This window comes from Chamaea fasciata, unplaced genomic scaffold (genome assembly GCF_029207755.1).
Source record: "Chamaea fasciata isolate MVZ Bird 193981 ecotype frontalis unplaced genomic scaffold, bChaFas1.0.hap1 SCAF_2, whole genome shotgun sequence".
Classification (NCBI taxonomy): Eukaryota; Metazoa; Chordata; class Aves; order Passeriformes; family Sylviidae; genus Chamaea; species Chamaea fasciata.
Genome location: NW_027094087.1, coordinates 76,250,327 through 76,274,299, shown reverse-complemented (window position 1 = coordinate 76,274,299; position 23,973 = coordinate 76,250,327). Strand labels below are relative to the sequence as shown.

Below are 23,973 nucleotides of genomic sequence, written 5' to 3'. Positions count from 1 at the left end.
ATTAACAGCTTTGAAGTAACAGAGTGGAAAAACCTCACTCACCTTTGTTAGAAATCAGATACTCTGTGCCTATGTTTGCTGATAGATGATGTATTGCTCTCGAAGCCAGAAAAACCTGAGGTGGTTTTTTGATTCTTTCAGGCCAGGCTGTCAACTGCATGATTGTTTTAAATGAAACACAGGCTACTACAACAGGTTTGCTGCCTACCAGATCACGTTGCACATTTGCAGCTGGAACAACACTACATTTTATAAGTTAAGAAATGCAATTTCATCTGAACATGAAAAACATTTTAAAGTCAAGATATGTATATTTACTGTCACACAAGGAATGCCATTAAGTTTCCATTCTACACACTCAGGTGAAAAATTTGTTAAAAAGTCAAGAAACAAAAAAGCATAAAATCTGTAATAGGCAACAATATACAAAGTTTCAATTATAAAATCGTGACTTGTATAGCTTGTTATTTTCATTTTTTCACAAGAGTAAATTAAAAGAACCACACATCACTGGACTTCTACACAAGCTTCTTGTGTTTCAATGTCATTTATTGAGGAGTGAATGAGATACTGTCAGACATGCCAAAGAGACTTCACATTCAAGGGCTGGAAGCTGAACAGCTTTCCTCATTGAGTCACTGTACAAGTTGTTTTTGGGAATTGAAAGTGCGATCAATGAGGTCTTCATGCTCGATGTTTGTCTTCAGTTTTTCATCTTTTGATCTACTACCATCTTTTGATCTTGGGCAGAAGGACACTTTCTACCCTACAAAGACTCACACTCCAATTAATACAATTAACACTAGATGTAGAGAAACGTTTATCTGTTATAACGTACATCTACTGCTGAAGGTCTTATGTCTAATGAGAAAATTCAACTTGTTTCCCTTTCACCATCGTATGGATGGCTGATACCGTTAGAAAAATACTCTTCAGTGCTATTGTAGGGTTTACAGGAAACTTCTTTCATGTTGTGGGATAGAAACCGATTTAAACACCGTTCTGAAAGAATGCTTCTTCTGGCTGCCACTGCCTGTAGGTTGCAGAAGAATGGCCTACACGCACTACAGTTCTGGTTTTACTCAGAAAAGAAACAAAAGAAACCTAAACAATAGGGTAAACGTTTATTTGGAGTTAGTTTTCTTGCAGATGATAATTAAGGCCCTTCAAGCAGAGTTCAGGAGCTCCTGTATGGCTGCCTGTTGATCTGCATTGAGCTGTGATATGCATTCTGTCCACAGTCCTCCGGATGTCTAGAAAAAAAATGAGAAATCATCTTTATGCAGGCTGAAAGTGTCCAAGGCACATCCTAAACTTTGCTATGTTTGCAAAGCTCAACATTCACTCAGCTTATTCCTGTAATACACATGCCAAAGAGACCAAAATCTTCAGTGATACACAGTGCTATACAGGTTCAACTTGAGATGCTCCAAAAGGCTGAACAGCAGCAGAGTCGTTGATTTGGAACTCCTGGGAGCTCTCTGTAACAACTGCGTGGCTTGACAAATGTCATCCCTGTGTTAACCACAGCGTAAGCCATTTGCTCGTTTTGCACTGAAGTTAAAAGACCGATGTTCAGGCAAAACTGAACCATGCCTCTTCCACATGAATGTTTTGGGCACTGGTGCAGCAGTAACATACTCAGAGCTTCAAGGTGAGCACTGGGATTACAGCACAATGTGCTACATGTAGGTGTGCAAAATTCTGCTGCCAACACAAGGTGTGGCTCTTTAGTGAAAGGAAAGGTCAATTATTTCCCAGAGAGAACTGCACAACATCTGTCTGGGTAAAGGTAAATCCTTCATCTGTGCTACCACAGCCCTCAGCTGAGACATTAGCTTTTAAAGTCACCATCAGTAAAGACTGTTCTAGTGGCACCAGAAAGTGCTGAATATTAATCAAGATTTAGAAAAAAGTATTTATTCACTTATCAATAGAAACTGGAAGCAATTGGCACCCTGCTTTCTTTAGGACAATGACAGGGACAAAAATTCCAGGTGACTGACTTTAGGTCTTCAGATTCACTTTTGCAATAACAGTATAAATAAAGAAAAATTGAAAAAAAAAGTTAATATTTGGTATATTTTATGTTCAGTTCAATTATAATGCCCTTCTCTCAAAATTTAAAAAGTTTTAAAAATATAAAAATGGATTCAAAAAATTCAAAAACAAATGCTCTCAAATGTAGGTTTGTGGGTTTAGTTTTAAATACCATTAGGCATTTTAGACTCTCTGTAGGATGAAATATTGCAGAATTAAATGTACTCTTCCAGCATTTCTGATGCACATTTAAACTGATACTTTACACTGAAATATTTCTGGTCTGACACTATCTAAACAAAGAAGTTTATATTCAATTTCAATAATGACACATTGCTCATGTCAGACACGGGCAGTGAAACAGAGATAATTAAAAAAAAAAAAAAAGTCTCCTGGAATCTGGGAAGCAAGAGCTTGTTAACATTTACACAACCTTTAAAATTCCTATCATAGTATAAAACTCTTACAGACAGTGAGAGTGTAAAAGTCTTATAGCTCAACTAAAGTCAAAATACTATGTGTGAAGAGGAATAGGATTGGTAACACTGTGCTAAAATTGTATTTTTTAAAAGACATTACTTTTAAGATTTTTTTTTTTTCCTTCTTGGTCTGAAGGTAAATCATTCAGCCAATGCTGAAGGTCTTGTCTCATGTTAATGTTCCTATCAATTCTGGCCAAAACCAGACATTGCTGTACACAATTAATCTATACATGTATGTGCCACCATATTATTAAAAAAATCAACCCTGATGATTTGAGGTAAAGTGAACAAATGCATTAGGTAAACCCTAATACAAAAGGTCCATTCCCAGACTTTAAGTACTAACAGCAAGTTAGTACTGGCAGGCAAAATCTAGAGCAGTCACACTACTTTCACTTTGAAACTTGGCTCAATTTCCTTCTCTTTATGCCTGCAGAATTGTAACAACTTTTTCTACCAGACAAAATGGATCTCTCAAGCTGATACACTCGTACAGGTGAATCCTTCCCAGTATCAGGTGTTCCTAAAATTCTTGAACCTGAATTTTGCCAAAGCGGGTCAGGTAGAAAGGCCACTAATTGAACATCTGCTGCCCAAAATCCTCCATACTTTTTTATGAGTGAGATGCTTACCAGGCACACTCCTTTCTCTCATTAGCGCTACATCCACCCAACAACATTTGGCACTGGAGCAGATCTGCACTATGAGCACTATTACTTACAGCACTGTAGAGAAGCACTGTTTAAGTACCTGGACCCCCACTTAATCACCATTAAGTGACTCAACCTTAAGGCAGTTCCCCAAAGGCAGGGAAAACATCGAACAGCCACCCATATTTGCACTGGATTGAAAAGGGCAATAGTTAAAATAACTTGTGGTTTGCACTCATTCTCTAACAAAGAACCTAAGCTGCTGCTGTACTAGAAAGTCACCACAGGATGCTGGCGACCCTTACAAGAACCACATGTTGGATCAAATCCTGTAGTACAGTTCACTGAAAAAAGGACATGCAGATATTTCTCCAGATTCTCATTTCTGACTCAGAAAAAAAACCCATAAAAATTGATACTGGCCTGCACATTAACCATCTCTCTGCATGAAAGTTAGTTACAGTTATTTTATTCAAGTGGAAATGCAAGAAAACCAAGTTTTATCATTAATCACTCAAGGAACATTCAAGGATCTCAAAGACCACTGGTTGAACCATTATTCTCTAAGGAGATAAGGCTCTCAAAACTGGTTAAACAGTTTAGTTCCTTGTGCAAACAGATTCTAAATGTTCCCTTTATACTTAAGCAAGCATTTATTTACCTGCACTTGGCGAACAACGTTAGCCAGCCGCTTGGTACATGGATCTTCATGTTTGATAGCTTCGTGGATTTCACCATCCGCAATTATACCAAGTATTCTGGGAAGGTTCGAATTGTTGGGACCGAGGACAACTGGGTTATTGCTGTTACAAAAGATATATTGCAAATGAACTGACATTTATTTTAAAATAATGTAAACACGTTACATGTAAGTGAAGTGATTTTGAATGAGCTTATTCTAAAGTTGCTTATTTAGATTTAAGTCTCAAACAGCTGAATAAGTATGCACAGCTTTGTTGCCTGCTGACAGCATGTTCCCCCTTCTGTTAATATTTAACCAGCTGATTCTTTAGTCAGCCTAAACTTTATAAGGAAGAAGTTCTGAACTTTACAGAATGGCTGAGTTCCATGCAGATGGAACTGGAAATAGTGTGACAGAAATACCCTGCCTAAAAGGACTTACTCCTCTCTCTGTGCCTCCCAGGACGTTGTGTTACTGGCGTCAGGAGCGCCGGTAATTCAGCTCTCTGCCAGCACTCTCCATGACACAGCAAACAAGCAGCTCTGCTCCCTCTTTCCCAGCCAAATGCTGGAGTGGAGGAGTATTAGCAATCAGGAATCTGTGTGGAACACATGATCTACTTCCAGCCCTGCCGCCTACCAGTGCTGGAATGCAGAGGCTGTGGATGTAGGACTGGCAGAGAAGCAGGTAGCCAGGCTGAGTCACCTGCACAGAGCTGGGTACAGAAGTGTGCTGGTACTGCAATTCTCAGTTTCTATGCTCCTGTTTGCATGCACACCTGGCAGCATTATTACTGCGTCTCTACACAATTGCTCTACAATCAGTCTAGAGACCTCAGTTGCCATTTTGAGACTCTGCCTTAATAAAGCACCCAGAGATACAAGGTATTCACAAAATGGAAAAGACTGTAAGAAATCTAAGTTACTTCCTTTATATTTTTCTCTGAAGAGGTACCACAGTGCCAGCCAGAATGTGCTTACTATAAAACACCTCAGAGGCTACATTCTTTCACTCATTTATGAAGTGCATTGCAGTGGAATAACTGTTTACTTTTTTTTCCTGCGTTTACCTACAGGAGGGAGCACAAATCCAAAGAGTAAACTGTGGGATAAGATGCTTTCAATAATAACTGAAATAATTATTAAGGGAGATAGCACTGTACAATAATTTTTCCCATATTATTTCTCTTCTTTAGACTTCACTTTGTTGGAAAGCAAAAAGGTGCAAAAGGACTTAAAAGAAGGCTGCAAGAGCATGTGTGCTGCTTTTAAGAGAAAAGACTTGATCAGTTACTGGTCCTGATATGTAAGCAGAGAATCAAAAATTTTTTCTGAAATTTTCTGTACAAGTTTTCTGCAGATCCTTTCCCATTATAGACATAGAAAGCAGCCAGGATTTTATTCCAGCCATACAGACACTATTTAGGACAAAACCAGTAACTGTTTAAAAAAGCAGCACTAACATCAGGGGAGGCTCAGTTCTGACATTTCAAATTATCTTCTCTAAATATGTAGATTAACCTCATAGTTTCTCAGTTTTGGAAAAAAGAGTGCAAGGAAAGAGCACACAAACATGCTTAATTTCTGCATTAGTGTGAAGATTTTGCCTTACCTCTCAAGTAAGTCACACAGATAATTGAAAGTATGAACAGCTTCTTCTTTGTCTTCATGAAGTGGAAGCCATGATAACCAGTGTGGAAGGACTTCTTCAACATTTATACAGTCAGGCTTGAACTTCATTATCTTTCCTATTGCTGAAATGCAGTTTTCTGTTGCATTGACATTCTCTTTGGCTTTGGCATCTGGTGACTGAATGACTCTCACCAGCAACGGAAGCGCCTCTAATTGTTAAAAACACAAAAATAAAGTTTAATGCACAATCACACTATAACTTTATTAATATCACAAATTCTACTTGAGACAACTGTATGTATTAAAACCAGGATTTTTTGTGTTTCAAGCAATATAATCTAGTCATTCCAATGTACCACTGCTTCTAGGTTCTTCTCTGATCAATAATTACCATATGAAAACCAAACAGATAAATAAATAAAGCTCTGCAAGGAAACAGAAGAAAACAGCTACAGCAAAAGTTTGAATTTGCTTTAAAAGTTCAGAAGAAAGTAATACTCCCATGTCTCTCAATTGGAGTTATGCAATCTAAAACCCACAAGACACTATATAGATAGCACGCATTATCTGTTTAATTGAATATGCTCTATAAACACAGGAGGAGGAAAAGCACTGATACCCTGACATTCACTGTGAATGTCACTCATTCATTCAATGTGAGCTACAGTGCACATCCTCAGTGTATGCCTGCTGTGCATCTATTGCTAGTGGGCACATCTGTAATAAAAATATGTATGGATGGACACATACACGCTTCCCACCACTAAAAGGTGCCCGAGGAAAAGCTTATAGGAGTAATCTCACATGGTGAATCAATTTGGCATAGTTTAGATCATAAAAATCATGGAAAGGAAATGTCTTTCAGTGGAGGAAAAATGCCACTTTTCTTCCTAGGTTAATAGCAATTATATTTTTTTAACAGTCATGTCCGTAACCACACCTGTCGCCTTGATCTTTTTCAGCCTTCTGATGTTTACATTTTTGTACTGGAGTTTCTTATGATTGTAACATAAACAAAGTGGATGTTTTCGTATTCCTTTCTGGAGGAAGGACAATTGATAGGCATCTAGTTTGACCGGTGTGGTTGGAGAGGTGTCAACCTCGTCCTCTAATTTCTGGTTATTGTCTGGGATCTATATAAATCGAGGTCAAGAAATAAACGTTCTCACTTTTTGCTCTTACAACCTGACTCCGTGAGTGTAGCTCTTTTGTATCCGTCTAGCGACACACACGCACACTTCTAAATGAAAATTACTATCACATTTTTAGCTACTAGTGTCTATGCAGACTTCCAAGCACACTACATGCAAGCAGGAACAATTGTCCTTGTGTTCTTCTGCTAAAAATAAAATGCTAAAGCTGTGAAATTCTCTAGCAGCACAGTAAGCAGGTTGTGAAATTGTACAGAAAGCACACTTCAAAATAACTCTAATTACTGAAGAAGAGTGAGATCTCACACTTCTGAATTTTGATGAGTAAGTAGAAGCTTTACAGTAAAGAATACGCAATCACACTTTCTATATTAACTCCACTGCATTAGACTTTTGAAGAATTAAGCAGCTATGGAAAAACTGTTAAACATTACAGAACTACAGAAACATCAGACCCACTAGCTGATGTATTGAATGCAGGATAATGATGCTGGAGTATTCTCCAAAGCAGAGTTTGTTTCAGAGGGGTCTACAATGTCCAGGACAACTGAACCTGCATTTTATACCTCAGGTTTTCAGGGGTGCTGAAGCTAAATCTCATCTCATCTGTATGTCACTCACTAATACTAATGGATGACTCTGTAGGTATATGTGTCCTTGCAACTGTAAAATTAGGATGGCATCAAAATGAATCAGCATAATTTTCTCCCTACAGCCTACCAGACGAATTTTCGTCTTGTCTAGAAAAACAGATCCATTCTCACATAGATATTGTGTTAGATAAACCTTAAAAAAGCCTTTTGACAATAGAATACCCATATTTTATAATGTTAAGCTTTTTTCCAAGGACTGACTGCTCTGACATCTGGCACCATCCAGTTTTGAGGCCGCTAATGTGATTTAGGAAGACATCCATGCAGTTAACAGATACAATTTTCACAGAGAACAGCTGATTATATTCTTCCACCAACATAACAGAAGGAACCTTGCCAGTTGCATCAATTCTAACCTTGTATCCCCATTTAGAAAGTGACTTGATTTGCTGTACGTTTTCCTTCCGCCTTATTTCTGTGCTCTATACAAGATGGACGTTTTAGTGACGTTTGTTTCATCAGCATAGCTGACGTGCCATTTGCAAGTTCTTGCTATATTCCTGGACTTCTTTTAACTGACTGCCAAAAATGCTCATATCAATACCTCTGATTTTTCTGAAGAGTATTTACATACTTTTCAAACATGCAAAAGAACAATATGCCAGTGGTATATATCGACCAGTAAAGAAATAAGCTACATGTAAAAGTTCACAAACATGATGTTTTTCAGAGATATAGGAAAACCTGTGGGGTAGGTAATGTCTAATGTCATGGATTTACTTTGTTTCTAATCACAGCATATCTTCATCTATTAAAATAAATCACAAAATTCCTACATGTATGCACAGTAGGATTTAGAATACTTTTGAGGTGTCTGCTGATAAACTGTATGCTGTAAAGCTGAAAGTTTATTTTATCCAAAATTCAACTTAAGGAGAAGCCAAGCGTCTGGGCATAATCAAGGATTATTTGTCCAAACACAAAGAGAAGGTTCAAAGATATTACAAAGTTTAAGTGAGATAAAGAGTAACTAATGAAAAATAAAATAAGACTTCAACAGATGCTAAAAAGCTCAAAAAATTTCAAAATCACAACTGTCTAGACAATTCTAAATTTCCATGTTCTTAATGATTCATTGCAAGGCTTCCCACACTGCTTTTTCTTTTCTTTTTAAAAAGACACCTTATCCTGATTGTTATCATGTAACAGTTACATTTACATTAACAATGAAAACTACAACCCTGATTGATGTAGGCAAGAATTGTGTTAATCCCTATTAGATGATTCTTACTTTCTTACATCATCTAATTCAGCTTTCTTTTAATATTCATGAGAAACACATATTTTAAATACACACTTAGATGACTAAATTTCTTTTTTAAGAAGGAAAACCTTTGATAAGGGGTGCTACTTAGTGTGCAAAATTAACTTTGGTGACTGGCAAGAAGACTGCAAGCAGACAATAATTTCTTTAAATTTAAGATGAATTTGAAGTTTCAAAGAAATTTGAAACATTCTGAAAGAAAGGAGACAGTGTTTCTGATAAGCACTATCACACTCATTTCATGTCTTACTTTACAGAAATTGGGCTCCTTTTTATATAATCAGAAAGCAGAGAGCCATATAAGTCGTATTCTAGGCTATTCCTCCATATATGTCTCTTGTGTAGTTTTTCCAGACATCCAAAGGCTTTTGCATTAATATGTAACCACATCAATATTAGTGGAAAGCACCTATGAGACAGCTGTGTATCAAAAAGATGGTTTTTATGAAATAACATTTGCATGCCAGATCATATTTAAAAAAAAAAAGTGTAAATCAAGTTTACTGAGCAGTCAATGCTGCAACAGAAATGTTACTAAGCAGAACAACAATAAAAGCCTGAGGAACTCAGGTACTTTATCAAGTACCTCACCAGTCTACGATACAGGTAATACTGGCAATCTCTTTCACTGCCAAGGGGAAGAGACCTCACCAACCAAAAGGTGAGCCTTTTTTCCTTCCTGCCCCTAAGTCGCACACTCAGAGTTTGAGGCCAGTACCTGGGCAGACGGGCCGGTAGCTGTCCCCGCCGAACTGCGCGATGACTCCCACTCCGTAGGCGGCCGCCTGCCGGACCTCGGGGCTGCTGTCGCACACCGACTCCAGCATGGGCCGCAGGAAGTACTCGGCGTACTTGAAGGAGGCGGGGCTGCAGTGCTCTACCACATCGTCAAAAATGCACAGCCCCCACTGCCGATCTGGCCACGGCCGATGCGGACACTGCGGCACAAACACCCAACAGCTGAGACACCTTGACATTATTGTACAGCCACTGATTATACCAACAACAATCACAGCAACAGTGGTCTAATAGTTTTGTTAAAATCTTCATGGATTAAATTCAATCCTAAAACCATGTCATTTGTGGTACTGATCGTTCCAGCAATACCATTAACAAAACAAAATCCTGGTGTCTATCTTGGCACCTCTATCTTTCACACTCCATTACATATATCAGTCTCAATTTTTCCCCACGCATATACAACACTTTTTTGTCCCTCCTCTTGAAATCCATTTTTGAGATACTGGACAGTCTAAGGAAATTCAATTTCTCAAAACAATTCTGTGTGACAATGATCCTGGGTCTTCCAACATAGATTTTAAGTATCACAGCAGCGACTCTGCTCAAAAAGCAAAGTGTAACAACTTCATCCTTGATCTCGAACAAACCTTCTATTTTGTAAAACAGTAATTGCTACATTCTATCTACCAAGTTCTCTAAGACTTCAGCATGGAAGGCATACTAAGGCATCAGAAAAAATAACTAAATTTAAATTAAAGCAAAACAAGGTACTTACAATTAGGTTGACAATTAGTGGAAGTAACCTTTCAAACCATGGCAGTACCTTCTCCTTGTAACTACTGAATATTGAGTGCAAAATGTCCGATACTTTAGTCAAAATATAAACGTCACTGTCATCCTGAAAGGAAAAGGATACAATTCACATGAAGACTAGCAATCTCTAAGGGAGTGGAACTCACATGAAGCGCTAAGGTGTGTAAACTAACGGAATAAAGTTGGTTTATGACTTTTTTTGTAAAACCAATTTTTTTGAAGTTCACTAATTTTCAATTCTTTGTCTAATTGCAGAATGATAGAATAACAAAATGGTTTGGGTTGTAAGGCACCTTAAAAATCATCTAGTTCCAAAGCCCCTGCCATGGGCAGGGACACATCCCACTAGTCAGGGACACTTCCCACTAAACCAGGTTGCTCACACTCCATCCCGCCTGGCCCTGATCATTCCCAGGAAGGGGGCATCCACACCCTTCTCTAGGCAAAATGTTCCAGTGTCTCAAGGGACATCACTTGTTACTGCCATGCTGATATAGAGCCACTGAATGGAACTTTTTAAACATGGCCATCCAGTCAATTCCTTACCTGCTGAATTCATCAAATATGGATCTCCTCAAACTGGTGACAAGAATGTTGTGTGGGACCCTCTTAAAGGCCTTCCAGAAATCAAGACAGGTGACATCAGTTGTTCTTCCTTAATCCATCAATACAGTCACTCCATTACAGAACCCACTAAATTAATCAGGCACGATTTGCATTTTGGAAGCTATATCAGCTGTCTCTAATCATCTCCCTTGTCTTCCACAGCTGACAGGAAAATGTGTTCAATGATCATACTGGGCACAGAGTAAGACTGACTGACTGACTGGTAGTTCCAGGAGTCCTCCATTTCACCATTCTTAAAAATCTAAGTGGATTGCTAGAACTCAGTTGCCTAGGACATGCAGGTTTGTTTCAGGGACAGAAAAAGCACATCAAGACAAAACTGTCTTGTGCAAATTTACTGCTTCAATGGGTTCCCTTTACGGAAGGCAAAAGGCCTTTTTCATCTTCTGTACCTTACAGATATAAGAAGCTTTTATGGAAAAGTACATGGATAACTGCCTTTGTGATAAAGATTGTGGCAAAAACACAACAAATACTATTCTTCTCCTCTTGTTGTTTCAATTAATTTTTCACCTTGCCCAGTTTATACATCAAACTGGTCAAATACAGAGTCTTACCTCAGAGCTATAAATTCAAGTTAGATCTACAGGTGGAGATTATTCCCTGAACACACTTATGCTGGAAAACTCTAACTTTATTTTACAGCAACTTCTGTTGTACTCAGTATGGTCCCTTTAACCAGTTTATACTTTAACAGGCAGGGAAAACAGTACAGCTAGTGTCTGGTCCCTAGTGACCTTCACCTTTCTCACCTTCTGGTGACAAACTAGTAACTATTTCTTGTGCAACAGGCAGTTTCCCACAACGGGATATTTAAACCCTTCCTAGCAAGCCAATTTCTGCACTGTCAAGGCACAACTCAAGCAGGAACCCTGGAACATGCACACAATGACATTAAGAGGTAGAGAACTGCTGCGGCACACCACAAGGTCCACCTAGCCCAGTACTGCCTGTTGACCAATAGTTGGTAACAGATGCCTGGGAATGAGTGTTACTCTTGCTTGGTGCACACCTTCTGCTCTCTACCAAATCAGCAGTTTAGTTACTGCTGAAGTGAGGGTCGGATCTGAAACTGCTGTTTGAGTAACTTTCATGACTTCTGTGCTGCTTATATTTCTGCTGCCTTGAGGTAAGAGCTACATAAACATACTCTGAGACCAAAGGTGTATAACCCAAATGTTACTCATTTGTTAATTCTGTTCATATGGCAAGTGATGTCCTCATTCCACCCCTCCTTTCACAGGGTAATGCAGACAAGTCTTTCTCCAGACTTTACAGTAATATCAGTGATTATTAGAACATTTTAAAATATGCCTTGCAATTCTGTTGCAGCATAGGGACTCAGCTTTTCTGAAACTGCTGCCTGCTTGCATTTTCTCTCAGTAGAGTGACACATAGGAAATAAAAGGGTCTTGGAGGCAACAAAAATCTATCCTCTTGAATGCTGGCCTAATTCTAAAAAGCCTAAAAAGAGGCTCAAACCGCACTGTTATTTAAGACAGTATTTACATATGGGTGTATGATTTCTGGAGTCTGCATACAGACTCGATCACTCATGTGATCAAGTTCATACCTGCATTGTGCAGCAAAAAAATTCGTAATTCTTAAATTTACTGAGCATCCTTTGTCTCATGTTATAAGCAGCAGTTGATCATTATTACTCTCTCTCTCCATACTAATAATGATTTAATAAAATTATTGTATCTTTTCTGCCATCACCTCCACTTTAAACTACTAACTCACTTTGGTACCCTAGTGTACCTAGTGTTAGTAGTTAAGTAGTCACTTTGATATTGTCTCATAAGCAAACACATGATGGCAGCTGTTTATCCTCCTATCCTTTTCTGATACTGTTTCTCGACTATTCTCTTTGAGACAGGCTCCTGACATGACACACCAGATATCTTGGGATCAGAGGTACAGAGGCCAGACCAGCTTGCAAGGCTCAAAGAAAAAGCAAGTCAGCAAGGCTAGACCCAAGGGATAAACCTCATTGTGGTTACAACTTCCTCACTGAGGGAAGAGGAGGGACAGGCATCAATTTCTTCTCTGTGGTGACTGGTGACAGGACCAAAAGGAATGGCCTCAAGTTGTGTCAGGAATAGTTTTGGTTGGATATTAGAAAAAGGTTCTTCAGCCAGAAGGTGGTTGGGCACTGGAACAGGCTTCCCAGGGCAGTGGTCACAGCACCAGCCTGACAGAGCTCGCAAAGTATTTGGACAATGCTCTCAGGCACATGGTGTGATTCTTGGGATGCCCTGTGCAGGGGCAGGAGCTGGAGTCAATGATCCTTGTGGGTCCCTTCCAACTCAGCTTATTCTGTAATTAAATAGTCTGCTGCCAAATCTCTATCAGTGTTAATGTCATCCAAGTATTGTTTGAGCAGATGAAGAAAATAAAGAGCTATGCAGTGAACTTCATACTTTGGCATATCAGACAAGGAAACCTTTCATATTTTCTAGTTCACAAATGTAGTGTTACCCATTTCTTACTGAAAGTTTCGAAGGACTATGGTAACAAGATTCTATGAAGAAATAATTCTGAGGATGCACTATGCCCTAAATAACTAGAAAGTGTATTTGTGCAATATTTCCATCCTGGTGCTTGATGAACAGAAAAACTCTTCAAACTAACTTACTTCATCTTGTAATGACTCTTCAACTTGTTCATCATAGTCTTCATCTTGTCTTTTCACTAAATTAAAAAAAAAAAAAAATTAAACCACTACCTTTCTGTAAGTGCACAAGAAGCCTGTGAAAGGGAAAAAATATGCAGAAAGAAATTTACAAAGTAGCTGAAGTTGCAACAGGAATTTTCCATTTTTAAGAAACTTCAAAAAACTTCCATAGAAAAGGAAGAAGTACAGCACAGCTCAGTTTAAGAATGTATAAAGATGCACATGAAATAGAAACAAACACACCAGCTTGTCCACAAAGACAAGAGAAGTGCTTAGAAACAAGAAACTACTATTGCTTTGAGAAAACTGCAAAGACTTCAGATGAAAAAAATGGATGTGCACTGTCTTTCAAGTAAACCTGTCCGTTAACTTTTGATTAAACTACAGTATTGCTGAAAATGATGCCATCTTCATCCTCTAAGAGCTTACAAATACAACTCATGAATGCTGTTGGTTCACAGTCCAATTACTTTACATAAATATATAAATCAATGAAATCTAAACACTTTCTCTGTGTTCAGAAATAATTAGAAATTCTGCTTTAAAGAACAGTCACATCACATGTTAACAGGATTTGTGTTAACCTACCCTGTCTTAATTCTTGATTTTTAAAGTGCTCTTCTAGTTTTTCTTTCAGTATTCCTCCAAGTTCTTCAAAGTGTTCGTTGTTAAGGCATCCATCTCCCATTACCTCAATGCACTTGTGAAATAAAACAACCAGTTTTACAGCTTGAAAATTTAACATGAGCAGTCTTAATGAAGTCTAAACTCACAAATATTAATACATGCTCTGGATCACTACCAGGAATAATCTTAGAAGAACAGTCATATTGTAATCAATGCTCAAATTATACAAGTGAGGCATAGTACCACTATACACTTCATACCCATCATTTCACTCACTCGTGGTAAAAATGAAAAAAATTTGGTAACTGTTTTAGGCTAATACTTTGGTATTCTTGCAAAACAAAATACAACGTTTTCCATCAGCTATAACAACATTCATAGTCACAACAAATTTCTTGTAGAGGAAGCCTTGCATTTATTCAAGCTATCTAAAGGAACACCAAACGTGTCCCTTCTTATTTCAAAAAGCTACAAACAGTAATGGCATGAAATCAGTAAGAACATTACCTTTGCAAAAGAATGCATTATTTCTGAGAGGACATCAGACTCTGGCTCTGTCCCGATGGCTTTGATGAGAGCATCACACATGAAGTGCCACATCTGCGTCAGGTACTCCGGCCCACGAACCCTGGCACATTCGAGAAGGAGGGGCATCGACTCTGCTGCTGCCACTCGGACACGTGCCATTATTAAGGAAATACAGCAATCAACACCAACAAAGTGCTCAGAATTTAAGACCCCATCACCATAATGAAGTTCTTAGTTTTCTACCCAAAACTTATTTCATTACAATCCAGGCATTTGATTTCTTAATTAGATTTAGATTAAATCACAGGAAAATTATGCTGTCTGCTATTTAGACTTCAAGTGACTTCAAGCCTGTTTCAGGCCATGACAGAAAGGCTGCTCAAGTTCTCTTCTGCTTGGTTACACAAACATCACTTTTTCTACTGATCGGTTTTTAAAATAAACTAAGGGGAAAAGTAGGAATACATTGCCTAAAATATGGTGTGTAAACCAACATTCTCTGCTATACTCAGAGCATATTCTCAACCATTTCTGCTATAAAGTCACAGACTATTTTAACACTAACACTCTAAATTCATTTAGGAAAACAGCAAGTACAATTTTGATTCTAAGTTTCCATTTTCCCAGTGGAATTTGTTAATAGGATATCATCATGGAAATAGAATTTCAACAATGGAACCATCAGCTTTACAACTTGCTCTGTGTATTCCACAAATCCTTCTTTCAGCTCTTTTGCATAGCAAACCTGAAAAATAAAGCACAGATATGCCTCTTTTAAGGGAAAACACTTACATATTTTCAACTATGTAAAGGTGAGAGGGAGACTGTTAAAAGTGCAATGGTTTTTTTAGTTAATTAAAAAAACTATTTAATATACCATTTACTGTCCCCCTCAATTTTAATAATTTGAGAAACCTTGATAGCAGCGTGAGTTCTCACTCTTAGGGCATGCATGTATTTTTCAAAGCAAATTCCAAAACAGCAATATTTGCAAAAAAGTACTACTTTTTAACATATCCAATTCCTTAAGTTTTGCTAACAAAGGAAAACCATCTGTTCATTTTAAAAATTTTAAGCTCCTAACTAAATAAAGTATTTTTAATCGAGTAAACTATATGCGATTAAGTGCCTGTAATCCAAACAAAGCAGTATCACCCAAAAACCTCTTTCACATGAGACAAAAAAGAGTACTTTGGTTACGGACTTTGGCTTCAGACCTGATTGACCAGAGACACATAGATCACCAAAACAGTTTTATTACTCACCAGCATTTGGCATGCAGTTGCTTTTTCTTCAAGGCCTGCAGTTTTAATTCCAAAACTCTGCTGATCGCCTATGTTTACAAATTCCCAACCATCATCATCACTCATATTCTCCATATCTTGCGCTGTGGTACAGAGGGGAGGAAAAATAATCTAAAAGTGCTACAAAATCATTCATTTCAGTACACTTTTCAAGCAAAACAACATCTTAAACCTACTGTCTAGAAGAGCTACTTCAGGTTTAATGGATGCAGTCTTCATTAAAGGTCCCATGACAACAGGGAGGTACTGCTGAAATTCCTTTCCAAGAATTTTACACATTCTGGCCCATGCAGAGATCATGTAAGAAATCTAGAAAAGAGAAGGCAGAATTTTCATGTCCCACATTTTATTTTAATGCATGCTTAAAAGGAAAGCATAAAGGAAATACATTACACAATAGAACTTCTGAAAAGGATTTGTCAGCAGTTCATAAAGCTTATTTCAAAGAGAAGTAATCCAACATGGAATCCACATAAAAATGCATCTTCAAAAGACATCCCAAGTCTAACAACACCTTGTCAGCACATCTGATCGAAGCTGTTATACATGTAAAAATATGACAGTGTAAGAATCCTGATTGCATTGCAAGTGCTTGTTCTAAAAATGTTTTTCTCTGAAATATTTCCCAGATTTAAACAATACTACCAAGCCACATTCCTGAAAATGGTAAAACAGAGTAGAAAGTAAAGAAGGGTGCAGTACTATGTTTTCAGAGGAGTATTTGTTTTCAAGTGTGCAAGTTAAAATAGCTCTCTACTCATTAGAACAGCTGCTTAACAAGTCTTGTTGATCTATTTATAAGAAGGTGACAGCAAGCTCAAATTTCTTCTGCAAGTATAAGTCCTGGAAGTCTCATTTCCTAACCACGCTTCTGTGAAAGATTCTAGGGCCATCTCAATGTCATGTTTTGTAAAACAGGCTGCAGAATTAGCCTGAAGGGCTAGAAACATCATGTATACAAGGAACCTTTTTAATACCAATGAGCTACAAAGACACAATTTTAACATACCTGTGGATCATCATCTTCTAGATCACTGAAGTCCGTCTGTGTCTTCAATAATAGCTGCATTACATCTGATGCATCCTGCATAAACTAGATACAGGAAACAACTATGTTTTTAAAGGCAAATTAGGATGCTGCTTCTCAGAGACTTAAATGCTCACTTAAATTAAACTTTTCCAGGCATCCGCATGCAAAACTATACCAAGTTTCCTTTGAACTGCATAAATTTTGCCCCTGACACTGCCTAAACGAGATGCCATGTGACTTCTCTTAAGGAAAAAAAATATCTCAAAGGAAGAAAAAATTCTTGCTTTCAACATTTTTCAGTGTGACAAAAATGACTTAAGCAACAGTAAGTTTCTATTGCAAATTTGTGAACCTAAGCAGCAACACAGTCACCTCAGAAACATAAAGACAAGCATAGAAATTCAGCAAAAATATAGCTGTATGTTTAACGAGTGATCATATTAATTTAGTGCAAGTACCACAAAAAACAAAGACATTTAAAAATGTATTTAGACCATTATATAAAATCTAAACTTACCTTTTCTTTGCCAACAGCAAGACCAATTAGACTGATGCATTCAATAGTCTTTCCTCGTAGAAGTCTTAATTCCTTCTGAACAGCATTTTCAACAATGTGTTTTAAGGAGGGCATAAATAAATCATAGTAGGGAACAAACTTTTCCTCTACTGTATCTGCAACTGATGCAATTGAAGTCACAACTTGCTCCAGAACTAGCTTAGTGCCTTTCTGTATCAACTTGGAAAGAGGAAGAATAAAGTGTTATATTTCTAAAGCACACATTTTACTTAAAAGCATGCCAAATGTAAAAATCTGCTCTTGCACATATGCTAATTCTCACCAGTTTAGACCAACATCAGCAGATACGTATACTAGCCCATTTCTGAGGTCTTAGCTCAGCTATACTTATTCTGCCTTCATAACAAGGTTACACTCCATCCAAGAATTTGTTCCATGTGTTATACCTCTTGTAATTTTATCACCATAATGGAATGAAGATGCTTCACTAGATTATCCAAATACGGAATAAGCAGTGACTTGGGACAGTCTTCGGTGAAGTTTATGAGTGCTGCAGCTGCATGGGCTTGAACACGCTGGCTGCCTTGATCCTCCATGGTTTGTAGAAGAGCTCCTATCACCTGAGAAAGAAATACTTCTTTTCAGACAACAAGTTTCTGAATGGCACACAATTTTACCACTTTTTTTCACTAGTACTCTACTACTTGCCTTCTCATGAAATTTCTTTTGAAACCCAGGTGCAAAGTCAGTTGCCATTTGTCCAACAGCGTTACAAGCAGCGTATCTTACTCTGGGATGCTGAAAAAGTATTTCCCTCAAACAGTTAACAAGCAGTTGTGAGAACAGAAATGAAAACATTTTGACATAATTACTAAAACTATACTCACAGGATCCTGAAGGAATAGCAAAACAAAATTAACGATTTCATTTAAAATTCCCTCCATCTGTTGGTGGCAACCTTCTCCGATGGCAGAGAGTGCCATCAAGCCAGCATGCCTGTACTTCCAGTCAGCTACAGAAGAGTGAAAATGAAGTGTTACTCGTTTTGGAAACTACCACGAACCACAAAGACAAATCACCTTTTCTTTGCAGGGGCTGCGGGACACAGGAGGAGGCAGAGTGAAGACAGGAGATGGAAGGAAAAGTTAATGCATCTACATGATTTGTTATATACTTTTCCATTTTCCTCACACATACTTCCAGAGATGCACAAAAAATTGAGCGTCTAATCCAGGCCAAATGCAGACCTAGGAAAAAGAATTCTTAACAGCTGATACAAGTATGTACATAGTACTAATACCTGGAAACTGCATTTTAATTAAATGAGCTGACCAGGCAAACATCAGGTTAGTATTTTTAGTATTGTTATTTCCCTCTCCCCCACTTTTTTTCTGTTTTAGTACCATCAGAAGAGCCCATACCTTCCTCAAGGAAAAGGTCTAATGACTCGAACAACATCTGAATTTAAAACAAATAAATGATTGGTACTAAACTTTTCAGCAGTCTTCTCAAGGCTGTAACATCCACTAATGATAAAAATTTTCCCCACCTCCAAGTCGTATTAGCTTATTCTCAGGGTAGTGGGCATTGTTGAAATGAATCTTTCATGCCCCTCTCTCTTTTTTATTGAGCTACACGCGAGAAACTCCAATTTCTTTTATTTCCTTTTTACAAAAATCTTTCTCTGTGCTAGAAATCACTGGGATTACAGAAAAGAAAACCAAAGGAATGAACAGGTTTACCACATGACCTGTGGGAAATGCATGTTACAGAACTTATCTCCCAAAATAGCGCAATATTTCATTATTGCTAGTAACTACATTCCTGGAATGAAGAACATCACAGTTCAGAGCAGTAGAATCTTGACACTCAAGCTTCTGTCTGACCAGGATGCAATGAAGTATCATCTTGACAGAAGGTACAACAGAAAGGCTTATTTTGTGCTATTTCAGTTCATTAGATGTTCCTAGTTAAGCCTACACCTTGTGACTCACACTGCGTTACTATTATGTTAGCATGTATTCCAAGTTCGAAATTAATGAGTCTACAAAATGAAACACAATCTTCTTTGGACCATCTGGCTACCCAATCAAAACTCCAAAGTCTTAAATTATTATTTCAATAAATATTTGTAAGAAAAAGGAGAAGGAAAAGTTTGACTTCTGAGAGTACTGTCAATGTTTTAATCAAAGTGTCTTCATCTTTCCTCCCAAGTCCCTACCAGTGAGAGCTTCCAATCCAAACAACATCATTTGCATTTTCCTTCTCCAAAGAGTATTAATGGTTATGGACAGCTCTGACTCACAAGAAAACAAGCACCAGGCATGAATTGCACGATCTCCCCTTCACAGGAGTCAGGTCTTTCAGTGATTAGACTCCACACTTCTCTGAATGTACTAAAAAATTAGTTAGTTGCCAGCCTAGAAGCTACCAACACTGGGACAGGTTAGGTCCTTTCATTAATTAAACTTTCTTTATAAAAAACCCCTTTAGTTCCAAACAGATCTTTTAAGTGTTCAGACACAGCAGGTGCTACCTTGAGTAGACCTCTGTTCCATACCCAAAATGCTAACAGCCTTTTCTAGACTGGGTTTTAAACCACAAAGGCAGAAATAGTACCCAGAACTTCTATGTCATCTTCTATTCAGGTTCAAACCACAGGACAAGTGAAAGCACATGAATGCAATGCACAGTATCTTTTTGAATCACTGGCTGAGCAGGCATTACAGGTATTTTAAGAGGAAAAGAAGCATACAAAACAACTGATAAGAATATATTGAAACACCTCATGAAACAAGTATTAAAATCAACATAGCAAAAAGACAACCTACCAATGAAACTCTGTCCATCAAATTCCAGGGGGGGAAACCAAGTTTTCCTCTACAAACTGTTATGTATTAAAATTTCACTTAAATGCAGCACTTCTGAAGAAGCAAAAGCACTGAGCTACAGAACAACAAGTGGCACTTTAGACAAACTTAAAGTACTGTGAGGGTCTGTTTAGGGATTTAGAGAAAATATTTTGAAATAGAAAAATCCCAAGTATTCCCTTATTTCATGTAACTCATTAAAAAAATTGTATTTTTTTAATGACATCTCTGCTCAGCTGTCCATGTACCAAAAAAAATGTTGTCATGCACTCTATGTAAGTTTAATAAATTGATTTAAGAGACGTTATAAACTTTCAAGTTCACAGCATTCACAGTTTTTGCTGCTGAGATCAAAAGTGGAAATGTATAATAACCTATCAAGTAGCGAAACACGAAGACTTAAGAGGTACTGAGGCTCCTGGAAAGGATGGAATTGTTTAAAAATAATAAAAGAAAATGCAATTACTTACGATTCTGAAGCATTTGCATAATATGTTCTTTAATCATAGGCAAAACAAGTTTCCCTCCAAGGCCACACGCCATCCTGTCCAGCGCACTCTCACCAGCCACTGCATTGCTAAGTATCAATTACACAAATATTAGTGGTTTGATAGCTACAATAAAACAAGCAGTCCAACAGAGCGCTCTTCCTTGCAGCTCTAGTCTTCAAACTTTGGCCGTCTGAAAACACAAGCCTCTAAGTAAATGAACCATGCCCAAATCTAAAAACACATACACCAGTCACAAAATAGTTATTTACTATTCCTTGAAAACATTTGTTATCTGCAGGACACTGATTAAGTCTACTACCGAAGAAACTTGAGTCTTACTAGCACTAGATCCGACGGTCCAGACTGAATTACACAGAAGTTACACACTCCTAGAAAGATGAAACTTAATTTGCAATGAATGAAGCAATAATATTGGCCATTGCCTTTTTGTCATGAGAACATAAACCAGTTCAGACTTGCTATGATTCAGGTGAACCAGCAGAATTCAAACTTTGGCACACAAGAGACCTTTCTTGTATGGCAGTAGCATGGTCTCCTGTCAATGACTCAGGCAGAAAACATCCAGTCCAGGTGAGGAATTTGTGACTCCTGGCCAGTTACAGAACTTAAAATAGCCCAGCATAATCTGTGCAAAATCATTTGTCCCACCCAATGGAATTATTCCCCACAAAAAAGCAGGAAAGTTTCCAGGACACAGATAACTACTGTTACAGATGGGGTATGGCTGGGAGTGTAGTAACTCAAGGTTATTACAGTCCATCCTAGACACCCATGTGATGATGAAAAAACTGAGAAATGGTTCAGAAAGGGATCAATCACCCTCTTCTTTAAATTTTCAGTAAGCTGGGTCAGAAATAGGTCTTCAAATTACTATGCTTGAATCGCCAAGTCTCATTAAAACCACAAATAATCTAGAAACTCACATGTGGTGAACAAAAGTGATTGTGAAGATATTGACATCATTGTATTTGTTCCTCAGATTAGTAATGTTCAAATTAACAGACACATCACCAGCAGGGCAATGGAGCATGGGCACACAGAGTTAAATTGGAGCAAACTCACTAAAGTCAACAGCAGCTTTCATCTGAAATTCCATTCCTTGAGCTTTCTTCCCACCATTACCATTAATTCACACATTCAGTTTCAAGAAATAGAGATAGTTTATCTCAGAAAAATGACTGCACATCTTCCTCTAATGTTTTCAAGGCTTTGGCCAAGCAAAGAGGAAGTTGGATTAATCTTTTCCTCCTTTAGAATTTCACTCCTTAATGAAGTCAGAGCAACAAAAAACTGGAAATGCTAAAGTATTCCCTGCTGCTTTTGTGTGGGCTGACTCATATCCCCCTTAATCAGATCTGAACACACCCTAACTAGGGCGCAGCCTGATGATCATTAGCCTGTTCCTGGGACTGCACAAAAAATTCAGTCTTCTTATGAACCTACGAAGACTCAAGCACCAAGAGATGTTAGCATGCACACCAGCCACTGAGCTCTCAATAAAGGTGAGCTTCAATGGTGGGAAGCACAGAGCAGCACTAGGAGTGACCCTGCCAAAAGAAAAACTGCCCTCACACAGACAACCACCAGAGACCAGCTCATGTCCAATAGTTTGTGTCTAAGCCTCAAGTTCTCCTACTACTTTGAGGGCCAAAGGAGCTCCTTCAGGCTAAGGTTGTCAAGCATAACTTGTTTTCTGATCTGTGCTCACTCTACTTGTGACTTCTAACAAAGAAAAGGAAAATTTTCATAACAGAATCCATAGGCAGCTAAGCTGTATTTGGAAGAACAAAGTTACTCAGCTGATAATAAAGAGAAAATGGCATGCTTCAAGTGCATGATTCAGCATACTTACTAAGCTGCCTAAAGCAAGCCATCTGAATAAATTTCCACACCCTGAAAGGCTTGATAAGGATATGAACTTGAATATTCTATTCCCCCTTGAAATTTTATTGACTGAAAAGATTCAAATACTTAACAAACCTGAATACAGTGGTGGTGTCTGACACCCGTAGAGCAAAATTTCAGCAAAAAATTTAACCTGAGGAAACAGGTTAAAAGGGTATGGACTACTGCGTGAGGGAAAGAAGGACAGTTCACTTTCAATTTCATAATCAAAGTGAACTAAATAGACTATTTCAAGGAAGGCAAATATTAAACTGATTATTCCATAAATTCCTATGCATCAGTTCTAAAGGTGTCTTTACAAACCTGCTATCTGTTAGAAGCTGCTTTACAGCTCAGGGTAAACAAACATCTCTTCTATTGTATATTTTCCTGGGAAGATCTCTAAGTGTTTTGAGATAAATTGTCTCAAAATACTCATTACATCTGAGTCTGGATGGGCCAGGTATGTCAAAGAAGTGTCTAGACTGGTAAACGAACAGCCATGTCTTTATAGAAGTGTGAAAATAGTTACCTCCTACAACTATTTCTGCTTTCTTCCACTTCACTCTAAGAGTAGCTGGACATGAGCAAATGTAACAGGATGCTGTATGCTAACCACTATTTTAGAAAAAAGCTGGAGCAAGCTACAAAGCACGTAGAATAAGCAAATTCAAATGACTGAACATCTTTAGATCTTTCTTGTCTAACACACAACAAGAAAAGCTATTGCTAGCCATACCAAGGGATGTAAAATAATAGCAAAATTGTAGTATTTTTGGACTAAGTGAAATCCAACACGGAATTCTGCCATGCCTTATGATATCCTTCCAAAGTCATTTTTTTTTTCTAATACAACGCATTTTCAAGGGCACAGATACAGAAAAATACAAAGACATTGGTTGTGAATGATTGAACAGGTCAATATGCTTCAACCTGGCTTCCAGCTAACTTCAGGATTTAGCTCACAATTTAGAGGCACTGACTTCTGAACTGAGTAATATAAATGACAGAAAAACAAAAGCTAAAGGCTTTAAAAAGTTACAACAGTACAAAACAGCAAACATGGGGACATGCAACTTGTCTAATTACAGCAAATATGAAAATTGAAATAATTTACTTCCTTCCTGAACACTACCTAAGTAACCTACATAAAAGCTGCTCATGACTGAAGGATCAAAATTACAATAGTTATTTGAATTTAAAAAAAAAAAGTAATGCACTACAGGCATTTGCATTCTGCACTTTAAATGTGCCTTTAGCCACAACCTTGATAACACATTGAAACAACTG

At 37.8% G+C, this 23,973-nt stretch overlaps 1 protein-coding gene across 1 annotated transcript in view; it reads right to left on the bottom strand.

The window, feature by feature from the left end:
* Window positions 1-528: 528 nt before the first annotated feature.
* IPO5 (importin 5) overlaps window positions 529-23,973 on the bottom strand; it is a 43,001-nt gene continuing 19,556 nt past the window's right edge. The window contains exons 10-26 of the mRNA XM_066176378.1: window positions 20,758-20,864; window positions 18,305-18,429; window positions 18,126-18,215; window positions 17,864-18,037; window positions 17,418-17,636; window positions 16,880-16,963; window positions 16,047-16,179; window positions 15,832-15,953; window positions 15,215-15,311; window positions 14,546-14,718; window positions 14,000-14,111; window positions 13,373-13,428; window positions 10,070-10,192; window positions 9,272-9,491; window positions 5,466-5,694; window positions 3,834-3,975; window positions 529-1,253 (exon numbers count right to left, since the gene is read on the bottom strand). Coding sequence (XP_066032475.1) covers window positions 1,167-1,253; window positions 3,834-3,975; window positions 5,466-5,694; window positions 9,272-9,491; window positions 10,070-10,192; window positions 13,373-13,428; window positions 14,000-14,111; window positions 14,546-14,718; window positions 15,215-15,311; window positions 15,832-15,953; window positions 16,047-16,179; window positions 16,880-16,963; window positions 17,418-17,636; window positions 17,864-18,037; window positions 18,126-18,215; window positions 18,305-18,429; window positions 20,758-20,864 — 2,293 coding nt within the window. The 3' untranslated portion in view covers window positions 529-1,166. The remainder of the gene's footprint in view (window positions 1,254-3,833; window positions 3,976-5,465; window positions 5,695-9,271; window positions 9,492-10,069; window positions 10,193-13,372; window positions 13,429-13,999; window positions 14,112-14,545; window positions 14,719-15,214; window positions 15,312-15,831; window positions 15,954-16,046; window positions 16,180-16,879; window positions 16,964-17,417; window positions 17,637-17,863; window positions 18,038-18,125; window positions 18,216-18,304; window positions 18,430-20,757; window positions 20,865-23,973) is intronic.